The sequence below is a fragment of the Cucumis sativus genome, chromosome 5 (genome assembly GCF_000004075.3).
Source record: "Cucumis sativus cultivar 9930 chromosome 5, Cucumber_9930_V3, whole genome shotgun sequence".
NCBI lineage: Eukaryota > Viridiplantae > Streptophyta > Magnoliopsida > Cucurbitales > Cucurbitaceae > Cucumis > Cucumis sativus.
In genome coordinates, this window is record NC_026659.2 from 29,368,701 (window position 1) to 29,395,005 (window position 26,305).

Here is a 26,305-nt window from a genome sequence, read left to right on the forward strand (position 1 = left end):
GAAATAACCTAAAACAATGACATAAAATTTTAGCCTGTCTTTGTTTTTTAACATTTTGAATGTAAGATATTTATTATTTGAACCCAATCTCCCATCATACAAAAAAAAAAAAAAAAAAAAAAATAATAATAATATATATATATATATATATATATATATATATATATATATATATTTAGATACATTTTTTATAAAACATATTTTCTAAAGACTTAAGTACATGTCAAGAAGTTCTACTGCCATTCCCACGACTATATGTACACTCCCAACATAAACTAAAAGATTTATATTATAATTACAAAATAACAAAATCAGTTAAGTACAAATAAATTAACTGACAAGATTATGAAAGAAAAAACGATAAGGTATTATTTATTCATCATCCTCGTCAGAGTCCATATCAGTATCTTGCTCATAAATTTGATACTCTTCGTCACTGCCATCTCCATCGTCCATCATCTTCTCCCCATCTTCATCCAACGACGGAAAGCTACCAAACAATTCTTGTAAATGTGTTCTTGAAACATCCTCCATGCCTAAATCTGAAATTCCATCACGTTACTACACCTCAACTCAAAAATCCAACCGAACAAAAATATATATTATATAATTTAAGAAAATTTTCAATATGTATCTCTTAACTTTAGAGGTTGTATCAATTTAAACCTCAAACCATATAGTTTATTTCATAAACCCTCACGTGATTATAAGTTAAACCCTTAAACCTCTATAAGTTGATCAAAGTAGACTATTATACAAGATTATAAAAAGGTAAGAATTGTAAAGAGAGGTTGGAAATTACATGAATGTGAGTGCAGAGAAAACTCATCATCGTCACCAACCTACAAAATAAGGAAATATTGCAGTGACATCACAATTTAGGACATGTTTGGAACAACTAATTCAAACAAGTTTTTAATACATGTAGAATGAACTATAAAATTACCATATTGAAATCGTCATATGCATCTAATGCCTCATTGCCACTCTCAACACCTATGCCGTCTTCTTCATCTTCTTCGGCGTAACTAGCATCCAGTTTGTCATCATGGTTCGCAACTGCTAAATTTAACCAGCATTAATAAACACCCTTCACCTATTAGGCTATTACTAAGCTACATCTTGTTCAATATATAATGAACCCTTGATGAATCTTGAAGATGATTCACTGACGAATAAACCCAAAAAGTTGAAAGGTGGGAAATAGGAGAATAACCAGAAACTAAACTTTACATTGAAGTAATCAATTAATAATATCATGAAAACATAATCAACGAGCAATTTAAAAAGAAGTCTATAGTCTAGGAAATATCAAAGCACGCCAACCAACTTCACTACTTATTCTTAAAAATCTTTAGGTTACTCTCAGAACTGAATCTTGAAATTTTTTTTAACAGAATCAACAAGTGAAAACTAGTTCACTAGTATTCTAATAACAGCAAAGGCCTGATAATGAAATTTTTTAGGATGGAAAATTAGTAACCGATCATCATTACAAGAAACCTCAATGTTCCCAGCCTTGAGATTTGGAGGATTTTCTTTTATACCTTAATAATAAGTTTGATTTATGCGATCTCTCTGTGTTTCTATATTATGCCAAATTTCACAGAAACTTTACTTCCAGTTCCAATCATGCTATATTCCTATCCCCAACGGAAGTAAAAAATAAAGGCAAACATAGGGAAACACTCAAAGAAATAGAAATTGTTGAATTTTAATTTGAACCTGCATTCGCTTCATGTTCCTCTTCCTGGTCAACCTTTGAGCAGTCTTTTCTATCCCCCCTCTTCAATTTTTCAAAGCTTTCAGAGGCTGCTGTGAGTAAAGCTTCTGCACCTGCTGTTGGGAACACTGATAAAAACCTCATCATGATTCGTTGTCGGATGCAATTTAGGATACGCAGAGAAAACCATCCAGATTCATACTGTATGTGCCAAAAATATGAAATCAGATCCCAAATCAACAATAGGATATCTATAATCCTATCACATTTAGTTGCTCAGGAAATTCATAGAATTGTAAATGAGTAAATCCAATCCAGGTACTAAATTACATCATAAGATCGTGACATTGCTACTAAATCACTGGTTTCATGGTTGTATTCGAGACCCAAATTTTCAGATTTTATTAATAGGAGGCCTCATGGTAGAATGCACTAAAGGAATTTGGCAAGGGGAACTCTCTCTCCTTTTCTTTTCCTTCTAGTCATTGAGGTATTGAGTGCTCTTATTTCTCTTATTTATGAAATTGGAGCTTTTGAAGGTTTTGTGATGGGAAAAGACAGAGTTCACATCTCCATTTTTCAATCTACTGATGATGCACTTTTATTTTCCAAATTTACAAAGTGACTACCCGCTGACATAGTCGGTCAGTTAGCCTACCCTATCCCTTCAGAAACCAATAGAAACCGATCAGTCGAAGATCGGCATCCATTTGAACAAAAAACCGACACCACCGGATTGATGGACACCACTATTCTTAATTATGTTGGCGGCCATTGTTTTCAATTTTTCATTTCCAGTGGATGTTTTGCAATATATTCAAGTAAGACATCAGATTCTGGTTGGCCCCTCTTTCAAATATAAATATAAACTACTATGGTCAATCAAAATCTAAATTACTATGGTCACATGCGATTAGAGCTATCCTCCCAGAGATTTGAAAGAAATTAGAGAATCTTCCAGGATAAGTTTCTTCCGACGCCTATTTGTTTTGACTCTACTTGAGTTAAAGTTTCATCGTGATGCTCTCTATCTATGCTCTTTGCATAATTTTCTATTGTTTTTTAAAAGATTTTTTTAATCCAAAAGCCGAGAGCCAAGAGGGTTTTAGAGAGAGAAAGAGATGGGATTCCAATTATTGTCCTCCCCCATCTACTGCTCCCCACCGTCTCCATTGCCCTACGCCTCAAGATATTTCCTCCCCTGATTAACGATGACAACACCATGGCTCTCAACGAAAATCAAGAATAAATTATTACTAGTGAGTTCGATAGAAACCCAAAGGGAGGGTGATCTGCATATCTGAAAATCATCCGAATAAGTCCTACACGCTCTTAGGAGAGGAAATTACTGTTGTATGGTTGATACTCTCTCGATGAGGTCCTGCAAGCCCTGAAGCTCCAAAAGTTCTTCTGAGAGACGTTCTACAACGGTGGGTTCATATGGATTCAAAAACCAACAAACAAGAGAGGGAGTTTGGTTGAGATATCAATAGTGCTGAAATCGGGGAAAAAAGGAAACCTCGTCGTTCCTTTGGGTATTGACTTGAATGGGTGGAACCGCTTTAGACATCTGCTGCTTGACTTTATGAATGGTGAAGAAGACACGAGGGCTCCTCATTCTGAGAAGAGAAAGGACCAAAAGCTTGTCTAAAGATCCAGTTCGGTAACTCCTCAGTCCCTTCTTCCTCTCCAGCTCTCTCAGCCAAAAAAGTTTCCAAGCTCAATACATTGTCACCTCGAGGAGATTAGAAATCAGCACCAAAAAAAGTTAGAAAGATTTATTGGGAGGACACTTTGATTGTCACCAAACGTGACTTCCATGACAACTGGAGTAGAATTTTGGAAGCTATCCAAATGCAAATGCAATGCCCCTTTGTCATTAATCTGTTTCATCCTGACAAAGCTTTGCTCAAATGCCCTGATCAGACATTGGCTTGGCAAGACTCCTAACGTTGAATAAAGGGTGGGCTACTTATGGCTCCTTAACGCGGAAATTGGAAAAGTGGAATCTGAAAAAACATGGGAGAATGTTGGTTTTACCATCATACAGAGGCTGGATCAAATTGAGGAATTTTCCTATGCATTTATGGAATGAGGTGCTCAAGGCAGTTGGTGACATGTTTGGTGGATTTATTGATTACGCTAAGAAGTCAAGTCTCATTGAATGTCTGGGAGTGGCCATAAAAGTTAGGAAATTATTGTGGTTTTATTCCGGCTAAATTCGAGTTGACAGATGGCACTGAAAATTTTAGTGCGCAGGTTGAAACCTTCCAGGATGCCAATCTTCTCATAGACAAAGTTGTCGGAATCCAGGGCTCTTTCTCATCAGAGCAAGTTGCGAGATTCTTCAAAGGTCCGGAGAAGTTAAGAAAGAAGGACCTACAAAACGATTGTTAGATGCAAAATTTCAGGCGAGAAAAGAGAAAGGACTCTGTTTTCGTTGCAATGAGAAGTATTTTCATGATCATCGATGTAAGAACAGAGAACAAAGAGAGTTGAGGATGTACGTCGTCAAAGGCTGATGATGAAGAGTTTGAAATTATGGAAGAAGTGGAATATGATAACAAAGAGTTGAATTGCATAGAAGTAGCAAGAGGAAGATCATGCCATCGTTGAACTCTCAATTAATTCAGTGGTTGGGCTAACGAACCCAAAGACAATGAAGGTGAGAGGGAAGATTGGTGATAGAGAAGTTGTCATTCTGATTGACTATGGGCGACCCATAACTCATCTTCGAGAAGGTTGTGAAGGAACTAAAATTGGCTACGAAGTCGACATCCCATAATGGGTAATTTTAGGCTCAGGTGCTGCTGTTAAAGGCAAGGGAGTATGTGAAAATGTAGAAATCAAACTAAGTGGATGGAAGGTGGTGGCAAATTTTGTACTATTAGAGTTGGGAGGAGTAGATGTAGTAATAGGGATGCAATGGTTGTACTCTCTTGGTATGACTGAAGTGGATCGAGAATCTGTCTTCCTTCAATAAATGCACTTTGGAAAGGGCTTATGATTGCATCCATTACTTGTTTCAAGCGTTCCACTAAAACCTTTGCTACTACCTTGTATGTTAAAGTAGCAAGACTGATAGGGTAGAAATCCTTAACAAGAGCCGCATTCTCTTTTTTCTGCATTAAGTAAATAAAATTCTCTTGAACACAAGTGTTTAACCTTACATTTCTGTGGAAATCCTCCATCACAGATTTGAAATTGTCCTTGAAGCTAGACCAGTGTTTAATTAGGAATTCCGCTGTGAAACCATCTGGGCCCGAAGCTCTGTTTCTGCCAAGTGCCTTTATTGCCTTAAAAATGTATTCCACTGAAAATTGAGAAACAAGAACATAGCATTCTGATTAGGGGTAACACAAGGCCAGTCATTGATAACAGGGATGAATCTGTCACCTGCAATTTTTTTATAGAGGTCCGCAAAACAACCCAGCACAAGCCTTTCTGTCTCGAAACGACTGTCACAGACCCTTCATCCTTCAATTTTGTTATGGGATTCTTTCTTTTCTTTGCATTTAGAGAACGGTGAAAGAATTATGTGTTCTCATCACCCACAGCCAACCAATTTAATTTTCTTTTCTGGATGAAATTGCGCTCTTCAATTTGATAAATACTGAGTATCTCCAATTGCAAGGCTGATCTAAAAACCAACTCTTCCGCATTTAACCCAACGAACTCTGCAGTTGCATCACAAATTTCCAGCACAGTCAGAAAGCTGTTTTCTCTCTCTTTTAACTTGGCCTGCATTGACATGTGCCATGCTTTAACTGCCACTTTTACCTTTCTCATCCGTTCATGCAAGATAAAACCAGCACAACCTTGATAGTTGAAACTGCATAAAGTATCTGCAATGACCTGATTCCAATCTTTGTTCATCAACCAACTGTTACAGGACCGAAAAGGAGAGAGACCCCATATAATTGCACGAGCCTCCAAGAACAATGGGAAATGATCCAAGAAGATGCGTGCTTTGCGGGAAACACGAGAATTTTCGAAAAGGTCATCCCATTCTTTGTTTAAAGAATATTAAAGATACTAATTAATCCTTGATATCGATGCCGAATCGTCCAATTTATAGACACATTGATGGATAGATAGATGTATTGACTGATATTCAATCCTCAATTAAAGGAATCTTCCAGCTCTTTTTTTCCTTAGTTTCCTTGAAATGAATACCAAAGCAGGGGAAAAGTTCTTTGAAAGTATAGTTATATGGCTATAAACTCACCGAACACAATGCTTCCTCGGAGGGTTTTCTTATCTCTTCTTGAATATACTCATCTTGAAGTTCAAAAAGTTGCAATGATGTTTGGAACTTGCGAGGAAAAACTTGAAATGCACTTATCCCTGCATGTCCGTAACACAACCTATGTGGAAGGAAAAATTAAAACTTTATAAATGATGAGGTAACAAAAGAAAGAGCACTTCAATATCAATCAGCTTATGTCCAAATGGATTACAATGAAATTTTGGTTCTTAATGTCTTAAATTGCACAGAACTTACTACTAAACAAACTTACTCGTTAGAAGCATTGGAATTGCAATAACTTCGTAATGACACGGGAACTCGAAAATCAATTCGTTGGTATCTGTTACAATGAAAATGTCAATTCATTAATTTCTTATAAGTGCTTATATTTGTGAATAAACATAAACGTGGAGCAAACTCTTTCTACATAGGTCAGTTGAGAAAATTCTTATCAAGAAAATATATGAATAAACATAAACGTGCAGCGAACATTAAGATGATGCAAGTTAATGTCTTATCAAGACAATGTGTGTTAACTTAACTGCATCCCTAGAAAAGATCATAAAGCAGAAAAAACTCATCTGCAAGCTAGGTTTGTTTCTTAGTCACGGAATCTATTTACATAGAACGATCCTAAGAAATGAAGGAGCAATTAAAATATAGAAAAGTGCAATCATTTAAACAGAGTGCTCACATTTTAGAATTGCGATCTTTTCGAGGATCGTAACCTTTTTTTATCCAAAATCTTTGGAAAGGTCCACTAGAAAAGTAATATGCAATCCTAGAAAGAAGCCTGCACAATAAAAAAAAGATCAAGAAAATCACACAAAAATAAGTTCTCTCTATGGACGATGAAAAGAAAATATCATGGACTGTGAGTAGTTTGGAGGTCAACCTTCTAAGCACTCCATGGCTAAAAGCTAGGCCCATATCAAGCATTCGTTGAACTAGAGAATCCTTTGGCCATATTGGACGTTCCTCAAACAACTTAGACACAGCAACCTGATAATCCCATTCATCTGAGCCTTGGGGTACGTACTTCTCCCATATCACAGTTTTTGGAATATGTAAGAATGTTAAGTCCAATAAAAGAAAAAGATTGTGTTCCAGGTTTACTAAAATAAATTCAATTCTTAGAAAACTTAATGACTAAAGATGACATAAAGACACACCAAGAGGAGGCATTTCGATGAGCATTTCCAAAACAATTGACCCAATCAAGATTTGTTGTGAAAAGGGGGTTTCTTTCAAGCCACAAAACGGCCAATAAGGCTTTGGTATTTGGCAATTTTCTCCGCAAAACTGTACACATTCAATTGACCAACCAGCATCATCCAAACCAGAATATTCACCCTTCTTGGGCTTTAGTCTTCCATATAGCCGTGTACAGCACATTATCAATCAACTCTTGAAATTTTGCAATCTCATCTTCCTTTAGTAATCGATGAAAATTAATAGACCAAGAGTTCAACTATAGAACCCAATGTTTCGCAATTGATCCTTTCGAAAGTGATGTAATTCTGAACAGTTTTGCAGACCGGCTATTGATAAATGGAAACTACAGCCCAGTTTATGCGTGAAGGAAAGTAGCCAGCTTGTGGAGCTTTTGTGTATAATAACTTGTGGAAGTCAAGAATTAAACCTTCAATATCCACATATGAGGAAGTTGGAACCCCTTGGTCGTTTACTAATTCGGAAATCAGATTTTCTTTTTTTGGCGGCTAGAAACCAATGGAAAAACTTGGTGTTCTCATCTCCTAATTTCCTCCAGATTAGTTTACTTTACTGAATAAGGTTTCTTTCCTCCCTCCTATATAGTTCCAGAAGGTCAGCTTCCAGCAACCATTTTAGAGTAGTTTTTAGGGTACTACTCTCTGTTGCCCAATCCAGCTCCTCATCCTTGTCTTCTTCATTTGCCACAGCTTTCAGCAAGCTTTCTTTCATTATATTTCCTGGCTTTTTCACTGTCAATGTTCCATATTTCAGCTGAAATTTGAAGGATCAAAGTTTAGAAGATATAGCAAAACCTGGTGAGTTCTGGAATCCAAGAAGTTCTCAATGAGTCTGTAACACCATTTGTCTAATAACCAACTATTACAGAATCGAAAAGGGGATGGCCCCCAACTAAAAGCCCCTGCCTCTAAAAGTATGGGGAAGATATCCAAGCATAATCAAGCTTTCCGTGTAGCGCTGGTGTCTGCAAACAAATCATCCCATTCAGAGTTAATTAAGAATCTGTCTAGCAAGGATTTGGAAATTGTGTTGCCTTCTCCAGACCAAGTGAATTTCCCATTTGAGAGTGGAATTTCAAACAAGTTTGAGTCTTCAATAAACTTGTTGAATTTTCTCATGCCCCTGGTTTGTCTCCCAATGGGAAATCTCTCCTGAATTATTCTTGTAACATTAAAGTCTCCTCCCACTCAACATGTACCTAAGCAAAGAGTTACAAGGGAATTATGTTCCGGCCATACAAGCTTCCTTTCTTGATGTTGAGTAGGGCCATACACGTTTGAAATCCAGTAAGGCTTCTTGCAAACAGTAGAGCATTTAAATGAGAGAGAGTATCTTCCTTTAATGACTTCAGACACAAATATTTTACTTTCATCCCACATAGTCAAAATTCCTCCAGATCTACCGATTGATTCAATATAATCCCAGTCAATTTCCTTCAAACTCCATAGAACCTTAATTAAGGAGTTGTCAATAGTCTCTTGTTTTGTCTCCAAAATTAGAACATCTGGATTGGTAAACTTCAGTACTCCTTTCAAGGCTAATTGTTTTGATTTATTTAAGATGTCTCTAGGATATGACTTTCATGTTCTCGCTTATTCAGATTTCCTTACATAAGATCAATTCCACAAGCAATAATGAAAGGGACTAACTTTGCAGGTAAGTTTTCTGCAATTCTTTACAGCATGCCTTGGGCACCCTTTACTTTATCTGCATAGCTTAAACCCATGGAGTTTACTGGAGGAATGATTATGTCTTAAGCAAGTCATGTTGAAGGGAGGCATGCCACTATTCATATTTATGAATCAACAAAATGTCCTTGATCATATTAAAAATGAAGACCATCCCTTCTTAGAATCACCTGAAAAGATGTGAATAAAGGAGAAGTCACTATATCCCATTCATGCTACACACCTCATGAACCACCCTGAAGGAGTTCGAAATTTAGTTAGCCTTGTTGATTCACATCCTTCATTTATGTTTTCCAAAAAGAACTTCCATTCTGGTTCTTTCAATAGGTTCGTAATAGCTTCCACAAACCGTTCAAGTTGGAGCTTAGACACTTTAAGAATTTTTCTAAAATCCACATCCTCAATATGGAAATATCCTCTTTCTTTTTTATTTAAAACGGAGACAAGCCTATTTATTATTAATAAATGAGACTAATGCTCAAAGTACAAGAGTAATATATTGATAGAACACTGATACAGTGTTTCTATTTTATTGATATCTTCGCACAAATTACAATATGAAAGCAGTAAAAGAAAAGTAAAAGAACCCTAACCCTATGCCCTTCCTCTCTTTCAAGGAATGTTGCAGCCCTAATTCTTCACCAAATTCTTCATACCCTTCTTCCCTCCTCAACTTCCTATTTATAACCAACTAACTACCAACAAATCTAATTACCCTTTTACCCCTACCCTATACTAATCTAGGTATCTAACATATACTAGAGCAAAATAAGAAAAAGACAGTCATCCAAAAAAAACTAAACAAAGATGAACCCAGATAAAACATATGGGAAAACGACAACCAAAAGATCACAAAGTAGAAACAACAAAAGAACCAAAGCAACAAAGAGTTGAGACACTAGTAAAGATCTTAATAGAAAGAAAATATAAAAACTTTGATGAAAAAAGCCCACTTCAGACTGAAATTTTGAATGCCACATGCTTCAATTTGAAACGAGAAGGGAAAACCAAGAAGAGGCAATTAGTTGCTTCAAAACTATCCAACCCAAATAAATTTTTACAGAGATCTTTGCCCTCCCTTCAAAATCATGATGATGAAGACAAAACATCCAAAAAGCTAAAACTTTTAAGCTAATTGCATCAATCAGAAAATTTTGCAACTTTTTAAACCATATGCAGTAAAATGAATCTTGGTTTTTGCAGCTTCTCATCTCCATTTCTGACACTATTTATATTGTCAAAGTTGGGGGATGCCAAAGCCGGGAAGAAGCCAGGGAGTGGGGGAGGGGGAGGGGGAGAGAGGAGAGAGGACTTACCTTTCTTGAGAGATTAGTATATTATTAGAGAGAACAATTCAAATTTGGGGTTCTTTGTTTATATAATTGTTCATAATTTTTCAGTTTATTCGAATGTGTGAATCTTGTCTCTTTTATACTTCTGCATTTCTTTCTTTCTTTTTTCTAATATGAACAAAGCACCATCCTGATATTCACAATATGTTAATGTTCCACTTGCCATCATCTCACTATTTGCTTTTATTGGCTTAATTCTTATTATTAATCTAAACTAATCACTTTGGTTAGCAAGTGTCGAAATGAAAAAAGCCTTCCTATCCACCAAAACCTTCCCCATACGGAGCGTACATTTTGGAGAAAAGAAGAACTAGAGAGAAAAACCTCTCACTATTCTATTTCTTTTCTTTTTGCCATCATCTCACTCCCCTTACTACTTAATTTTCTATCCAAAGAACAACTAATCCGACTATTTTATATTGGTTACCTTAAGTTTTTATTTGTGAATTGAAATTTTGCAATTCCCTTGTGAATTGATATTTGAAATATTAAAATTTAGTACTTGTTGCTAATGTATACTTGCACTAGGGGACTTTTGTCTCGACAATCATCAATGATCCAACCATCAAACTTTAAAATAATTTCTTTTAATTCGACTCTTGATATTTATTATGTATACCATTCAGTGAATTTCACAAGTACACATGCATGAGAAGTAGTTAAGGCCTAAGGGTAGCAAGAAAATACTCCTGCAGCCAAAACATGCTAAGTCTTCACAGGAAAAGAAAAAATAGCAATAAAATAAAGCAGCATAAGCAACCAAGGATATCTTTAATATTAAAATCAATTGCAAGAACAGGTTCTATATCCACCTACAAAACATGAAGACAAGCATATTAGTTAGAATATCATTAGAAAAATATAATGCAAAACATAAATGGCATTCACAACTACATATGGCTAAGTGTTAGAATAACCTTCATAATGGCGACAACACTCGAAAATGACCAATATACAAATCATTATTTAGTTGCATTTGATACAAAATACAAATACTTTGAAGACACATGCATGAGAAAATTAATAGCATGTAAAAATGAACATACTGTCGATCGTAAATTAAGATCTGTTAAACTAGCTGCAAGCAAGCTATTACCTCGCAAATTACTTCGCAAGGATTTTGTACAGTTTCTGATTTCTTTCTTGGAATATATATAGCAGGTGTTTTTAACCTGAAAAATAGAGCAAATGGTAAAAAGTTTTCAGTTCATACAGTAATCTATCTATTGTTACAAAAGATGACAAGTAAATTTAGGGAAAAAGAAAAGATGAACAATAAAGATAGGAAACTGTAGAATGAAGCAACAAAATAAGGGGGAGCCTCCTAATCCATTCGAGGGAAGTTAATTGTTGTTTGGTCCTTTATTATGTTTGGATATGATGAGGGTGCTAAGGGGGTTTCAACCTAGTTGAGATGCCTAGGTGCACCTTCTAATCCTTGTTTTGTTTGCTCATTGTATAATCCTTTCGTACTATGAGCTTTTGTCAAATTGATTATTTTTTTATAAATGAGGTTGTTTCCTTTTCAGAAAAAAAAAAAGCAACAAAATACTCAGATTTATTTTGTACCAAATATCGGAAAGAATAGCCTTGAAAGCAGTAGTCTATCACATTTTAACTAATCTTGACGAAGTTCAAATATGATAATGTTGAACTGATTTTTAAATTTGAAAATAAGTCAAATGCTGAAACATTTACAAAGAAGTGGTTTGTAAGCATCAAGTAAGTGTTGGTAATGATAACTAAGTTAGTCTTCAATTAGTGGCTAGTAAAAGAAGGTGTTTAGAGCCTTCAGCCTTTCCTCCTCTAGACCGTCCAGCCCAATTCAACTAACATAGCTTCAGTAAACTCAGGTTGAGTCAATTGATGTTGGAAGGCCACCGTACTTGATGGCACTAGCACAAGTCCATGCAGGTTGACCTACCACCATGATAATTAGTCCACTAGTCCTAGTAGCTAAAAAGAGGGACATTTCAATTGCTTTGGAATTAGCTAATAAAACCATGGTTATAAATTAGCTCAAAAATATCAAATATATCATGACACTACTAACCATTTCTTTTTGAAATAGAAACAACTTGTCACAAACAAGCATCTTGTTGCGAATTTGAAAAGTTACACACTTTCTATTATGAAAAGGAAACAAAGCTTTTCATTGAAATATTGAAAAAAAGACTAATTCTCAAGATACAAATACACAAAATAAAAGAAAATAAAAACGCTTTGGAAGCTAGTCAATCCAAGATCTCAACTTAAATTGGAGAGCTTTTATCTTTTCACCTTAATTCTGTTGCTTTTATTTCTTTCGTTTGATTTCTTCTCTATTATGGTTACTTCTTTTTGTCCTAAACTCCTTACTAGTCGTGACCTAGTAAAGACTCATTATCATGGCTTAGTTTTGAGTTTATTTTCCCATTTTTGCTTTTTTTCTTCTGAATATGATGAGGTTGGTAAGGGATGTCAACCTAGTTGTGATGTCCAAGTGCGACTATTGATCCCTATTTCTTGTTTAGTTCTTGTATATCCCTCTTGTACTAAGAGCTACCGTCTCTTTTTATCTATTAATAAAGAGACCCATTTCGTTTCAAAAAAGGTTTCCCTCTTTTGTTATAAAAAACAATGTGTAAATGGTGACTTTCTAATAGTCCAAAAATAAACTAAGAGCACTAATAAATAGTCCTAGTCCTATGTTTGGGTGCTTTTTCAATTTAGTTAAGAAAATCTATAATAACAGAAATATGAGATGTTGAAAGTGTTCCTAGCAAACAATTATGATATAACCAAATGATTAATGCACAAAATCCTTACACTAAATTTTCTGGCACATCCTTAATTGAAAATAGTGGAGGAACTAAAATCATAGTATCCTCCTTGTCCACATCAATGGCATTACTCTTCCCTGCATAAACCACATGTGGAATGTCTCATTTAATAAATTTAAGACAATTTTAGTAACCATATGTAAGTCGCATATGTATAGCAATGTATAAGTTAGACAAAAAGAATAACACCTAAACGTGGCTCGTGCATTTCTGCCCAATTCCCCTTCTTTCTTTGGGTAGCATCAGCATGAACAGCAACGACGTGTTGGTAGTCAACCATGCCTTAAAATATGTTGAAATAAATTTTAGAAAAGAGAACCTATAGGCATCCAAATATGAATAGCATAAATCAGAAAACTGAGTCCAAAAAAATAAGTATCCATCAAACCCTCAAAATGATATGCTTCAGGCACACGAGCAACCATCTCAAAATCAAGGTTTACTTCATCTTCTCCGGGTACTTCTTCAACTTTCATGATTCCCTCGTTAGTATCACTTTTTGAATGGCCTTTCATCATATCAATCCTTGAGTTAGTAATTTCATATGCTTCAAATATTGACAACGAATTAACAAATACGCACATATTTTCAAAAGAAAACCACTGCATGGACGAAGCTCCCCATATGTTGGATGTGAATATGGATCTGCAGGTCTAAAGCGAAGCTCTAATTTATTTGATTGGAGACCACGAACCTAGAACATCAAAGTTAAAGGAGAAAGCCGAATTATCAAGATATGAAGAAATAATGAAAAATATTTTAACAATAAATTAAGTAAATAACGCAAATATAAAAGATGATACATAAGAGATTTGGTCCGTGAACCATTCATGTTCACCAAATGGTGTTTAAAATAATAAATAAAATTCATGTTCTAAGAAATAATACAAGCAACCCCATTAAAAAAGGGCAAAATTCATCTGACACCAAAGGAATAATATAGTTATTTTTAACAAGACACGACACTTATCATTAAGAAAATGAAAAGAGAATAATGCTAAAGATACAAACTCAGAAAGGAGCAAGAGGTAACATTAACAATATAAAACAAAACACAAGAACTGAGACATGGAAAAAAGAATATGAAGAAAGCTAGACCAGAAGGATAGATTTGCTCTCTCCTCTCTGCTCTCTCCTCCCATTTCCCCTCTTTCCTCCTCTCCAATCAACCTTCTTCATCTCTTTGCCTTCCTTCCCCGATCTTCTTCCCTTTCTGACCATCAAAATTTAGCACCCTTTACGTATCCGGCCGTCAAAACCAAGATTACTTTTGTCCTTTATGAATTTAAGTTTATTACGGAAGTTCAGAGTTGCAAAGCTAATGGCTCTTACTTCTGCATTTGGTTTGAAGATGGTAAGTATTTTGTGGAAGATATTGAAAATAAAAAAATCCTTGTCATTAATCAATTCGCATTTAGATTGATTTGTGGATCAAATTTTGGAGCTTCTGCAAGAACGGAGGAGCGAACCTTGACATAATTCCTAGTACGACTCCTTTAATAGACTTTCAATGTGAACTAATCCAGAATGCTCCGTTAGGAGGGATCTCAACAACATAGACATCAAAGCGTTATGGCCAGAAGCATCGTTGAGGCCAAATACCGAGCTATGAGTTTGGGAATATGTGAGAAAACTTGGCTCCAGAAAGTCCTATCTGATCTTCATTAGGAGTGTGGACACCACCGAAGCTTTTTTTGTGATAATAAAGTCACTATTAGTATTGCTAACAACCTAGTTCAACATGATAGAATTAAACATGTTGAGATTGATTGACATTTCATCAAAGAAAGACTTGACAGTGGAAGCATATGCATTCCGTACATTCCTTCGAGCCAACAGGTTGCCAATGTTCTCACCAAGGGGCTTCTCATACCAAACTTCAACTTTTGTGTTAGCAAGTTGGAGCTCATTGATATTTACGTCCCAACTTGAGGGGGAGTGTTAGAATTAGTGATTTTGGTCCTTATAGTATTTATGGAAAGATTAGGGGAAGATTTCCCCTATTTTCTAAACCTTTTCCTTTCTTATTCAATTGTGTATTCTACTTATTCTTCCTCACTGTACCTATTATTCGTTAGAAAATAATAAACCAACAAAATCATGGTTTTTCTCTCGGTACTCAAGTTTCCAGGTACGCTTTGGTTTTGTGTTTATTGCTACCAATAATTGAAGAAGTGAATGCCTTAGATGATAATGGTACTTGGGATTTAGTATCGCTTCCTACAAGAAAGAAGACTATTGAGTGCAAATGAGCGTTTGCAATTAAGGCTAATCCCAATGGATCAATAGCTTGTTTAAAAATACACTTCGTGGCTAAAGGTTATGCTTAGACATTTGGGGTTGATTATTTTGGTACATTTTCTCTTGTTGCTTCACTTTTGTCAGGTTATTCATTTCTATGCAGCATCTCAAGATTGGCCTTTACATCAACCTAACATTAAAAATGTCTTTATCCACAGTGATCTTCATAAGGAAATCTATATGGAGCAACCAATTGGGTTTGTTGCGTAGGGGAGAATGATAAAATGTGTCGCCTTCGCAAATCCTTGTAGGGGTTGAAGGAGAGTCCACATGTAGGATTTGGAAAATCTAGTAAAGCACTTGAGCATTTTTTAATGAAGCAAAGCAAAGCAAATCACTCAGTTTTCTAAGTGGAATTATTCTAGTTGTTGTATATGTTGATGATATTGTTATAATCGACGGTGATACTTTAGGTCTATTGTCTCTCAAATCTTCCTCCAAAGTCAATTTCACACTAAAGATTTGGAAGTGCTAAAGCACTTTTTGAGCATTAAAGTAATCAGAAGCATGAGGGTATTTTTATGTCACAGCGAAAATGTGTGTTTGATTTGCAATATGAGACAGGATAAATGGGAGCCAAGCCATACAATACTATAATGATGTCCGGTATGTTGGTGATATATAATTAAATTTGCCTTCAACCACTAGCTTAAGCTTTTGGATGAATTGGTGGTTTAATATGGTATCAGAGTAGGTGATCAAGCTTTTGGATGAATTGGTGGTTTAATATGGTATCAGAGCAGGGTCCAAGGAGGTCTTGTGTTCAAGCCCCTGCATTATCGTTTCCTCCCCAATTAAAATCAATTTCCACTTATTGGGCCTTTCAAATATTTCAAGCCCACAAGTGAGGGGGAGTGTTGGTGATATATAATTAAATTTGCCTTCAACCACTAGCTTAAGCTTTTGGATGAATTGGTGGTTTAATATGGTGTACAACCTTTAAAAGATGGAGAACCATTTAAAGATCCTAAGAAACATAGAAGATCAATTGGGAAGCTGAATTACCTTACAGTAACACGTATAGACATAGCTTATTTGGTAAGCATTTGAGTTAGTTTATAACCTCACCCATAGTGGAACATTGGGATGCAATACAACAAATTCTATGATACCTTATGGCTACACCTGGACGTGCGATCTTATATAAAGATCATGGTCATATGAACAATTAATGTTTTTCACATGTTGATCGGGCAGGATCAAAAGAAGACAGAAGATTGAACTCTATTGTATAGAATGAAGTAAAGAGTTATTTCATATTTCGCTTTAACTACAACACCACTAATCAACTGTTTGGGGGGAAATTTCCCTTTCTTTCTAGAACATGTTTTCACAATAAAGGGCCTGCCACATTGTTTAACGGAATTTATTCTAATTGTGAAAAATGGAATTTCTCAAATCAAATTATATTACATTGTAAACATTTAGAGAAAAGCAATCAGTACTCAAGACCATAAAGAAAAAAAAAGTTCTTTATTTTGATCAACTTCAACTCCCAAAATGATATACTGTGCTGCTAACCTTCTTTCGTTCCACAAGGAAGTAATGATTTATTAGCGATGAGACCTATGCATAACTAGCTCAAAAAATATATACTCATAAATCAGCTAAGTCTTATATAACAGGGAAACATCAAAATCGAAAAGAGGGACTGAACATTTCAAAATGATTTCCAATTTTTTGATATCAACTATCAATTATACCTTGAGAATTGATTGTGTTCCTCCTAGACTTTCAATTGCCTGATGCTTGGACGAAGGATAACTAGGATAGTGAACTGCAAAATTCTGGGCAGTAGGTAAGAACCCTGAGATAGTGTTGTCTTTCAGCTTCCCCATTCTCAGTTTCTACTATGGAGACAATACACCTCTATTAGGAGCCAGAAACAGTGGTTTTTTCGTAAATTTCCCAATACAACTATTAAAAATAATAATGCAGAAACGTAACAATTAGAAACTATAACAACTCGCACAATTAAGCAAAAGAAACATACCCATTAGAAACTACAACAACTTCCACAATTTAGCAGAAGAAACATCACCATTAGAAACTACAACAACTCGCACAATTCAGCAGAAGTAACGTAGTACCAGCGAAATCTAAGATAAATGATCAAACTTCATTCTTTCAGAATTATCACCAAATCCTTCATTTGCCAACATTTTGGAAAATAAAAAAATGCGTACATAAATACTTCCAATTCAAATATCAAGCTTCAATATTGATGTTCATTTTCTTTAAAAAAGTTTGTAAACAAAAATTCAAATCCTCACAAAACATTCAGTAAACAATTTGTTGCGAACAATGCTTTCAAAGACAAAATCCTTCAGTCAAACAAGCTTTCAAAACCATACGTTTCAACGTGAAACTTTCAAATAGATTACAACTAAACAAAATATTGAATACTTAGTACATAACAAAACTTCCAGACTAATAGTATAAATTATTAAAGCAACGATCCTTAACCAAAACTTACCAAAAAGGCTCTGAACCTTGTTACTTGGTGTTCGGAAACGACCAAGGTAATCTGATTTCAGGCCAATCAGAGCGTGGGTAACAACTGAGAGCCTACTCCAAAGTAAAAAACAAAACGTTGATTAAAGACTCCACAGTTGTCGCAGAAGTATTGAACAATCTGATTGTTCTCGCCGGAGTCTCAAACGAAGAGAAAACACTTCTTCAATTGAACCGTTCGAAGTAGGAGATTGCAGGTTCAATCAAATGTTTCGTCGTCACTGTACAGTCGTCCACAGTTCAAGAAACCTGTAGCGCTAGCCTCCGTCGGGGTGGTTTTGCGTCGCTTGCTTGTGGGTCTACTGCGTGGTTTTTGCCGGAGAAGAAAACCGGAGGGAGGGTGGTCGGTGGCTGTGATGAAGGAATTAAGTACGATGGTCAAAATCCTTCTTCTATTAGAATTACGATTAGTTTATTTTAGGGAAATTTTGAGAGAGATAACAATTTTTTCTTGTAGAATTACAATAAATTTTGGGTAAAGTAGAGGAATAGCATTTAAAAATTTGTAATTTTAAAAAATAACAAAACTATTAGATATTCATAATTTAGAAGATGTTACTAATATTTATATAACTCTCCTTTTATTCTATGTTATAACTTTCATCCCATCAAATTTCATAATGTAACACATAACATGACATGTCCTATAAATAGAGGTATGTGGTGCATTTGTAAGTCACACCACAATTGAGTTCAATTGTTCTCTACTTCGCACATTCTCTATTTCTTCTCTTTTGTTGTTTCATTCTTCTTATTTAGTTTCTTTGTTTTTGTTTTATAACACGTTATCAATACGAGTCTCTACATTTATCATTTGCAAAAGATAAGCTATGAAGTGTTAGTATGTTTTATTGTTTTGTATTTGTGAATATTGCCTGAATTATTCCATGTATATATTACGCATAGTTTAAATGTTTGAGAGTACATACCTATTGCATGTTGTAATTTTACACATTATATTTACAAATTTATTGTTTGTTAAAAATATTATTGTTGGTTAAAAGTATTGTTAGTTCATAATAAGATTGTGATTTGATTCATCTTAATTTATTTATGACTTATGTGATTGTTTATGTTTGGTTCTTATTTCAATTATTTTAAGATCTATATATAGCTTATGGGTTCTTAATAGTTTGTGTCTATAATTTAATTGTCTACTTTATATTAATATAAGTTTTGTAATTATTTTTATGATCTAAATGTTTTTATCAATTTATCTAAACGTATTGTTTTAATATAAGTACTTGAAAATATACTTTATATAAGTGTTATGCCTGTTTCACGCGATTTTAATGTCTAAACGCAAGATAATGAACAAAGAAAGAAACTAGTGAACAGTAGGAAGCATCTTGAGTATAGGCTACGTGATGGAAACTCATCTGGCGATTAACGTCTTCAGGCAAGCAACAAAGTTATGGGTCACTAGAAGACAAGAGCGGTAGTTGGAGGTGATGTGACATGCGACATACATCTTTTGGTGGATGTTGCTAACAAGTTCAGAAGATAAAAGTTTTCCTCCCAATTGCTGCCTATATAAAGTCATCTCCGTCAACCTACAAAGGGAGGGCTCGAATAGGCCGAGAGGCCTGAATAGGCCAAAGGAGACTCAGAAACAAAGGAAGGAGAAAAATACAGAGAGAGAGAGAGCTTGAACAAGCTACCTGGAGGATATACAACTGTGATAAAAGAAAAGATTATTTGTAGTTGATCTTCTAACTTGTAATAACGTTTCCATTCATCCATCTTCCCACTTTTATTCCATTGTAATGTATGTATTGTTCATATTGTACAGTAACCAACGACCTATATTCTTTATACATAGATTGCACGTTTACACCTTTTCAATCCATCATTTTTTAACTTTTCATTTATCTTTATTTTATTAAGTAAGGAGAGTTGTGATAAGTTCTTGATAAGGAGTTCAACTTATAAACCTTATCGCATTAGTTGAGCTATATTCACTACTTGGCCAATGTAAATTGTCAACTGTTCGAATGGGTGAGTAGTAAGGATAGAACTAATGCGTGCAAGGAGGAGTTTGGTGACAACCTTCACCTTAGCGAGTTGACTTCTAATATTTGTATCCTAAAAGGTGACAAGTGCGGACCGTAGGCATCGAAAGGTTGTTGTCCTTAAAAAAGAAACCCTATAAGCATTATAAGTCACGTTCTCTAGGTATAATTTGCTTAAGCAAACATAGTTATTTGTATTGCGAAAGGTGAATAAGTGTGGCGTTTAAATACTTCGAGAGAAGATCGCCTTAATCATGTGCTAATTATGCAATTATAGCACATTAAAGCTATTGCAACACCTTGGCACATAATATCATGTAGGATTTCCTTCACCTTTTACCCGCACACAAGTTAGTTCGATTCATTCTCCATCAAGCCATAATATACTCTCTGTTCAGGAGTCTCAATTTGTAAATAAGTAGTTGTAGTTAATATTACATTTTTCCAATTTAATTGCCATAACGCCTAGACGATAAGTGAAATCTAAAACTAGCAGCTATAACAATTTTCTGTGTTCGACCTTGGATCATCTAGGTAAACCTAATGTTCGCTTGCACTTGGGCGAGCAGTAGGAAAACTTGTACTCAACAAGAATATACGCATCACCCACTGAAGAGGTCCATAGTGAGTATCTTACATGTTATGATCATGACCCATGACTCATCACCTATAATTGAAGCATGCTCTACAGAGAGTTACAGTAAACATATTTCATGCAATGACCTGACTCGATGATGAATGTCAATTGGAATCTACACGCGCAAAACTATTAAATCCAAAGTCCACCGAATCAACCTGGAAAGTAGAAAAACATTTTGAAAGGGTAAGTCAAAAGACTTAGTGAGCAACAATTTTATAAAACAAGTTTTCGTAAACATTTTGGTATAAAATCGTACCTTAAATATATTTATCAATAAACAGTCAACCCCTTCATTTGAAGTCTGAACAGTCGATGGGTAGCTAACCCTCCTACTTTAAGGCATAAAATACCCTTCTTGATTGCATAAACTATAAGTTCGTCAACCCTACCATCAATACGAAGTTAACCATATGTATACAATAGGTCTCATGATATATTTGGTCATGTCATAAAATGTGAGACCCATTTCTAATTTGAGTATAGGAAGTATAAGTCGGCTAAAATATTAAGAAGTTGGCGTTTGAATAAATTTGTTGAAAGGATTAAGCGATAAAATATTTTATGGTTAAGTATACTTTTTTGCAATTAAGTGGGTAGTTCGTTAAAGAAGTTGTGCGATAAAAAGAGAAAAAGTTTTCGCGTGAGTTAAGAAGTGAAAGTTTTGACAAAGTGTTAGACTAGGCGTTTTGGGTGGTCTTCGTAAGAAGAACCAAGTGTTTCGCGGAGAAGAAGTCTGCGAGAAAGCCTTGGAGTTTAAGTTCGCAATAAGAGTTCTATGCGAGTAAAAGTTGGTTAGTTTGCGTGGAAGGTTTCTTATAGTAAAAATATAACCACATGATAAGGTTCTTTGCGAGAAATGCTAAGTGGTTGAAGTTATTCATGATTTGAGTTAAGTGAGAAGCAAGATCTGATGAAAAAAATATCAAATCTAATTTAACAAAGGTTAATGTGTAAGATTAAGAACTTAAGCATGACTAAGTTAAATATTAAATTTACACGTATAAAGTTTTAAACAAGTTGAACTGAATTGTTCAAGTTAAGTTTTTCGCATTACGAACGTCTTTGAATGTGTTCGACATTCAGAGCGATAAGTTATGTTTTCTTAGTATTTAAAAGAATTTGAGGTTCAATTAGACAGTAAGAGAAATTCAAGGTTATAACTAAATCAAATCATATTCCCCTTACTTCGACATTTTGGTCATATTGTGGTTTAGGTCGGTACATGAAATTATTATTCAGGGGTCGATCCATCGTCTTCATACATAACTGTCGATCCATCAACTTCTTACATGTATGGATATGTACGTGGAATGAGGAACATAACAAATATATGTATTACCTGTAAAGGTATTAGATTGATAATAATACTAACAAGAACCAGAAAACCAAGAAAAGCCGGAACATAGAGTTTAGAGTCAACGACAACAACCAGTTCGAAATCGACAACGTTTGAGTTGTGGAATATATTGATATTTTTTAATCTTCTAAATGAATGTAATTTAATTATTAAAAAATATTTTAATTTACATTTAATTTTTATCAATTACGGGCCATTATTAAAAAAAACAATTCAAAAATCATCTTTAATAATAAAAACTACAATTATTAGTGATATTAAGAAAGAGAAGATGAAAATTTAAATTAATAGAAATTTAAATTAAAAAAAAAGAGAGATTTAATTTTTTTTTAAAAAAAGAGAATACAATCTCTTGGGTCGAACTGAAGACATAGGCGAGAGAAAAGACTTTTCTTTGGGTTCAACCCAAGACATAGGAGAGAAAAAAAAACTATAATATTTATATAAATATTTTAATATCTACAATATTTCAATAATTATTTTTGAAAACTACTTTATTTATTCAAATTTCCCTAAATAGAAGCTAAACTCAATCGTAAATAACTAAATATCCTCATGAAAAAAAAATGCATATCCAAACTTTAAAGGTCAAATAAATAGAAACTAAACTCAAAACTCCATAAACATTAGGTTAAGTAGGGCTAAAGCATATAAAAGAGTTCAACAATGAGCAAACTGTACTCTGAAGTGTAAATAATCAGTTATACCCGAAAAAATATTTGGAACTAAGTTATTTCTGTAAATAATGAGGAAACGGCATTTTGACTTTCCAAGCAATGTTTGAAAAGAGAAGGCAACAAGTGCAAGAAGGCTAGACAAAGAATTACAAACAAAAAACTACACATTCTTGCAAACAAAACATTTGTGAAAATGGATGCCACTGTTGGAGATAGGATAAAACTAGGCCAGCAATCTACAGAAGATTATCAAGTTGAGTTTGCAAAATATGGATGGGAGTCATATTGATTGCTTCAGAAGAGTACTCTGCCTTTATCAGATTTTGAACTTGTAGATGAGCTTCCACAATGTTCACTCTGCAACAATCCCGAGAAACGTCTTATTAGTTTATTGCTTAGTAAGGGAAAGAGATCAAGGGATGGAACCAATTCAAGCACATCAAACACATTATTGATTTTAGAAGTCCTAAAACTACTGAGTAGAAAAAAACAAATCAAGAACAGGGCTAAGATATTGTTGATATAAAATATATGATGTTGAAATTGAATCTCCTATATATAATTCTTACCTAATCCAAGAAAAATATCTCCGTCGGATGGAACAAGCTAGTAAATAATTACATGCTTGTATGACATGGAACAAAGGGGGAGCACTAAACTACCAAGTCTGAGTCGAATTTAGAGTTGAGTTTACTCTTTAACTTTGGTAGTAAATACTGTTTCTAATATCAAAAAGAAAAAAAACCATAAAAAAAAAAAGCTTGATAGTAAATGGTCGATGGTGCCGTTAAGCGTAGAACCCTCCTACAACCTTTGCAATTCTTCAGGAAAATATGCTCAAAATATTTGATTGATCATCATATTAGTAGAGTATTAAACTTCAAGCTAAAAAACACATTTTTATCTTAGGTGGTGTTCAAGGCAGTCCGCCATCTAATCTCTAATCCAAACTTAAGATTAATTTTCAAGGGATCTATAAAGCTAAAGAGATGATAGAAAGGCCTACAAGGCTCAAAGATTCCAAGGAGGAAGAAACTCCCAAAAGGTTGATAGACGCCCTCCTAAAGTCGGTGGCACTCCCTATAAAAAGCCCAAGAGGGCTTTTGTACACCAACTGTTGACAGACTCCATAAAGCTCTCATACATTCTCTCAAACTCACCTGCCTACTTTCTAAGCTCTCAACACGTTCCTTAGTGCCCTAGCAAGGCTAACACTGTCTCTACTGCCTACTTGGAGTGTCTTTTACAGCAAGATTGCCCCAAGTGCCGCACGTCTGGTTGGCTGAAACAACCACCACGTGACATAAAGGTTGTAATTTCAGTATCCTATAACTGCCATTGGGAGTGCAAAAATAACATATTTTTGGTCATCTTCTCTCTTGAAGAAGGGTTAGATTTCTTAAATGTAAAAACCCATTTTGCAAAAATGGAAAGGAAATAAAATTCAAGCAAATATGATACAATCAATACAAAAGCTTTGATAGACTACTAGTTTAAATTGGATTGCTTTCAATTCTCCTTTTTGTATTAGTTACCTGTTATTTCTTGCTAAGTGTTTGCATTGTCCACATTTTTATATATTGTTGGACCTTTTGTTTTTGTCATCTATCATATATTTTGAGCATCAATCCCATTTCATTATTTTAATAGAAGGCTAGCTTCAGTTTCAAAAGGGAAAAGGGGCTATAGCTTGTACCAAAAAAACCAAAAAGAGAAGAAAAAGAAAAAGAAAAAACCAAATGAATAACCAGTACAGTCTAACTTAGCTCTTTCCAGACAGTCAAATTTTGAAAAAGTACAGTAATCTCCAATTACGTTGACCCAATATTCTAAAGCGTCGTTGTCAGGTTTTATACCTGGTTTCCATTTCAAACAAGTATGCAAACTATATGGCATTCAAACTATATGTGATATTTCTAATCAAGCCTATCTACTCCATGGCCAGGGCATCATAATTTCAATTTCACAAATTATATCAACTTACTTTATAGGATTGAAAAGAATCATCCTTGTGGTAGGGTTTTGCAGATAGAGTTTCATTTTTTCCATAACCATAGGCAACTGTTGCTGGATAGCAGTATTAACCTGTTTGAGAAGAAAAAAAATTGATCAGAGAGGCTATATGACAATAAATATTTCTACGAATCATTCAAATCCTTCACAGCTACAGGGCATTATCAATTAAATGTCACAACAATGTGGTACTGGGACGAAAAAATAGATAAAAACCCATTAGCAATCTTTACAAACACATTAGTAATTGTTCATAGAGATTTGCACTCTGGCAGCACCTTAAAGACTGCACATAAAATTTAAGAGACCTATTGTATACAAATCTTTTAAGAGATTCTTCCTTTAATACTACTAATTTTTCCACATTCTTTTACGTTATACAACATACCTTTTGAACTAATTCAGCCACCTTATCTGGAGTGGCAAAAGCCTGATCTCTTAGTGGTTTCTCCATGGCCGGTTCTAACTTTTGGTTCTGATTGCCTGACGATAATGCCACTTTGACAGCAGTCACCTAAACAAAACAAACTAATAAAATTAGAAGTCATAAATATAATTTTAGGTCCCATAGGTAAGTAAAACATAAAGAAGGAAATAAACTCACTGAACCTCTTTTATTGTTCCTTTGTAATTTGATTGCACCAATTTTTGAGCTTTTTCTTCTTCATTATATCAAATGAAGATCTCTCATAAAAAGATTACATCACCGAAATGCAAAATCTTATGTTTCTTTAAACAAAAAAGAAATAAATTTATTGGAGAGTTTTTGACCTACAGAATTGGATTTTCAACCAGCCAAACCTCTTGGAAGTTAGCTGAGAGTTGAACAACATAATTCTCTACTACTTGAACAACAATTAACACGAAAAACTAATCCCCACCCCCTTCTATTAGAAACAAAAACAAGAGAGAGAGGGAGATGGAAAAAAAGGTTAAAAATGAGAAGAAAAAAGACAATCTCATCAAACCCATGTCAACAGAGTCATCTTGAGAAGTGGTAAAATGAAAAATTTACAAAAAGAAACTTGCAATGATGGAACGGAAAAAATACAACTAAGAACCAAAAATACAATAGACTCTCGAAGTCATTTTTAACCCAAACACAGTAAAACAATCTAACTCGCTTAAAGGAGAAGACCTTTTCGGTAAACAAATGGAAAAAACAGCGACTTCTCCACCAAATGCTCCAAAGAAAAATTTCAAACAGGAGACAACGAAGAAACATTTTCTTTTGGGTTTATGCCACTTAGGCTTTGTTCGTGATAATCTGAAAGATTTCTCATGATCTCACGTGTTTTGCATGTCTGAAGTTGGAGCATCTCAAAAGCCTTATCCTATTGCACTCTTTATCATCCTTTTGCAAGCTCCTTTATTCACCTCTTTACCAACCCTTCTAAGTAGCCTTTTGTAAGGCATCTCTCCTTAACAATATATTGATAGAATGAAAACGGTAACAGCGCTAGGGAAAACAAAATTCCTAAGTCTTAAGGTGTTAGTGCTTTCCCTTGGGCTCAATTCATATTTTTCATGAAATGACCTCATTTTCGTTTTAAAAAAAAGAATTTCCTAAGTTAAAAGCCCAAAACTGAAGAAACATTCCCTCTCCTTATTTAAAGAATCTCTCCATACGAACTCAGTACAAACTCTCCCTCAGTACATGGTTCCCACTCAGATAATTCCCAACCTCATTCACCTATCATGAAAGTAAAGAACTTGATTCCCCT

At 34.6% G+C, this 26,305-nt stretch overlaps 2 protein-coding genes across 6 annotated transcripts in view; both read right to left on the minus strand.

The window, feature by feature from the left end:
* Window positions 1-212: 212 nt before the first annotated feature.
* On the minus strand, window positions 213-18,312 carry LOC101219088 (general transcription factor 3C polypeptide 5). 4 transcript variants are annotated; one of them, XM_011657658.2, is made up of 16 exons: window positions 17,845-18,312; window positions 17,072-17,218; window positions 13,650-13,761; window positions 13,456-13,575; window positions 13,257-13,349; window positions 13,054-13,144; window positions 11,342-11,417; window positions 11,015-11,057; window positions 6,868-7,039; window positions 6,667-6,765; window positions 6,244-6,312; window positions 5,952-6,090; window positions 1,726-1,924; window positions 947-1,062; window positions 803-842; window positions 213-542 (listed from the first exon to the last, which is right to left on the minus strand). In XM_011657658.2, exons 2-16 carry the CDS (start codon window positions 17,204-17,206, stop codon window positions 373-375), a joined length of 1,674 nt encoding a protein of 557 aa, XP_011655960.1. In that variant the 5' UTR covers window positions 17,207-17,218; window positions 17,845-18,312; the 3' UTR covers window positions 213-372. The 4 variants fall into 4 exon arrangements, with proteins under 4 accessions (XP_011655960.1, XP_011655961.1, XP_011655959.1 ...); XM_011657659.2 differs by having other exon boundaries at window positions 17,072-17,237; XM_011657657.2 differs by having other exon boundaries at window positions 17,072-17,215; window positions 17,845-18,311.
* Window positions 18,313-22,495: 4,183 nt separating this feature from the next.
* The window catches only part of LOC101211991 (conserved oligomeric Golgi complex subunit 3), a 46,267-nt gene continuing 42,457 nt past the window's right edge, over window positions 22,496-26,305 (minus strand). For both annotated transcript variants that reach the window (XM_004142315.3, XM_031886266.1), the window contains 3 exons: window positions 24,970-25,095; window positions 24,553-24,653; window positions 22,496-22,925 (listed from right to left, as the gene is read on the minus strand). In XM_004142315.3, coding sequence (XP_004142363.1) covers window positions 22,805-22,925; window positions 24,553-24,653; window positions 24,970-25,095 — 348 coding nt within the window. In that variant the 3' untranslated portion in view covers window positions 22,496-22,804. The remainder of the gene's footprint in view (window positions 22,926-24,552; window positions 24,654-24,969; window positions 25,096-26,305) is intronic.

What these genes read in the sequence shown, in the direction of transcription:
- LOC101219088 (XM_011657658.2), bottom strand. Translation starts at nt 17,206, where the DNA reads ATGGGGAAGCTGAAAGACAACACTATCTCAGGGTTCTTACCTACTGCC. An exon ending in GAACACAATCAATTCTCAAG is followed by an intron (nt 13,762 to 17,071) that starts GTATAATTGATA and finishes TTGATGTTCTAG; the next exon opens with GTTCGTGGTCTCCAATCAAA. An exon ending in AATTCCAATGCTTCTAACGA is followed by an intron (nt 6,091 to 6,243) that starts GTAAGTTTGTTT and finishes CCTTCCACATAG; the next exon opens with GTTGTGTTACGGACATGCAG.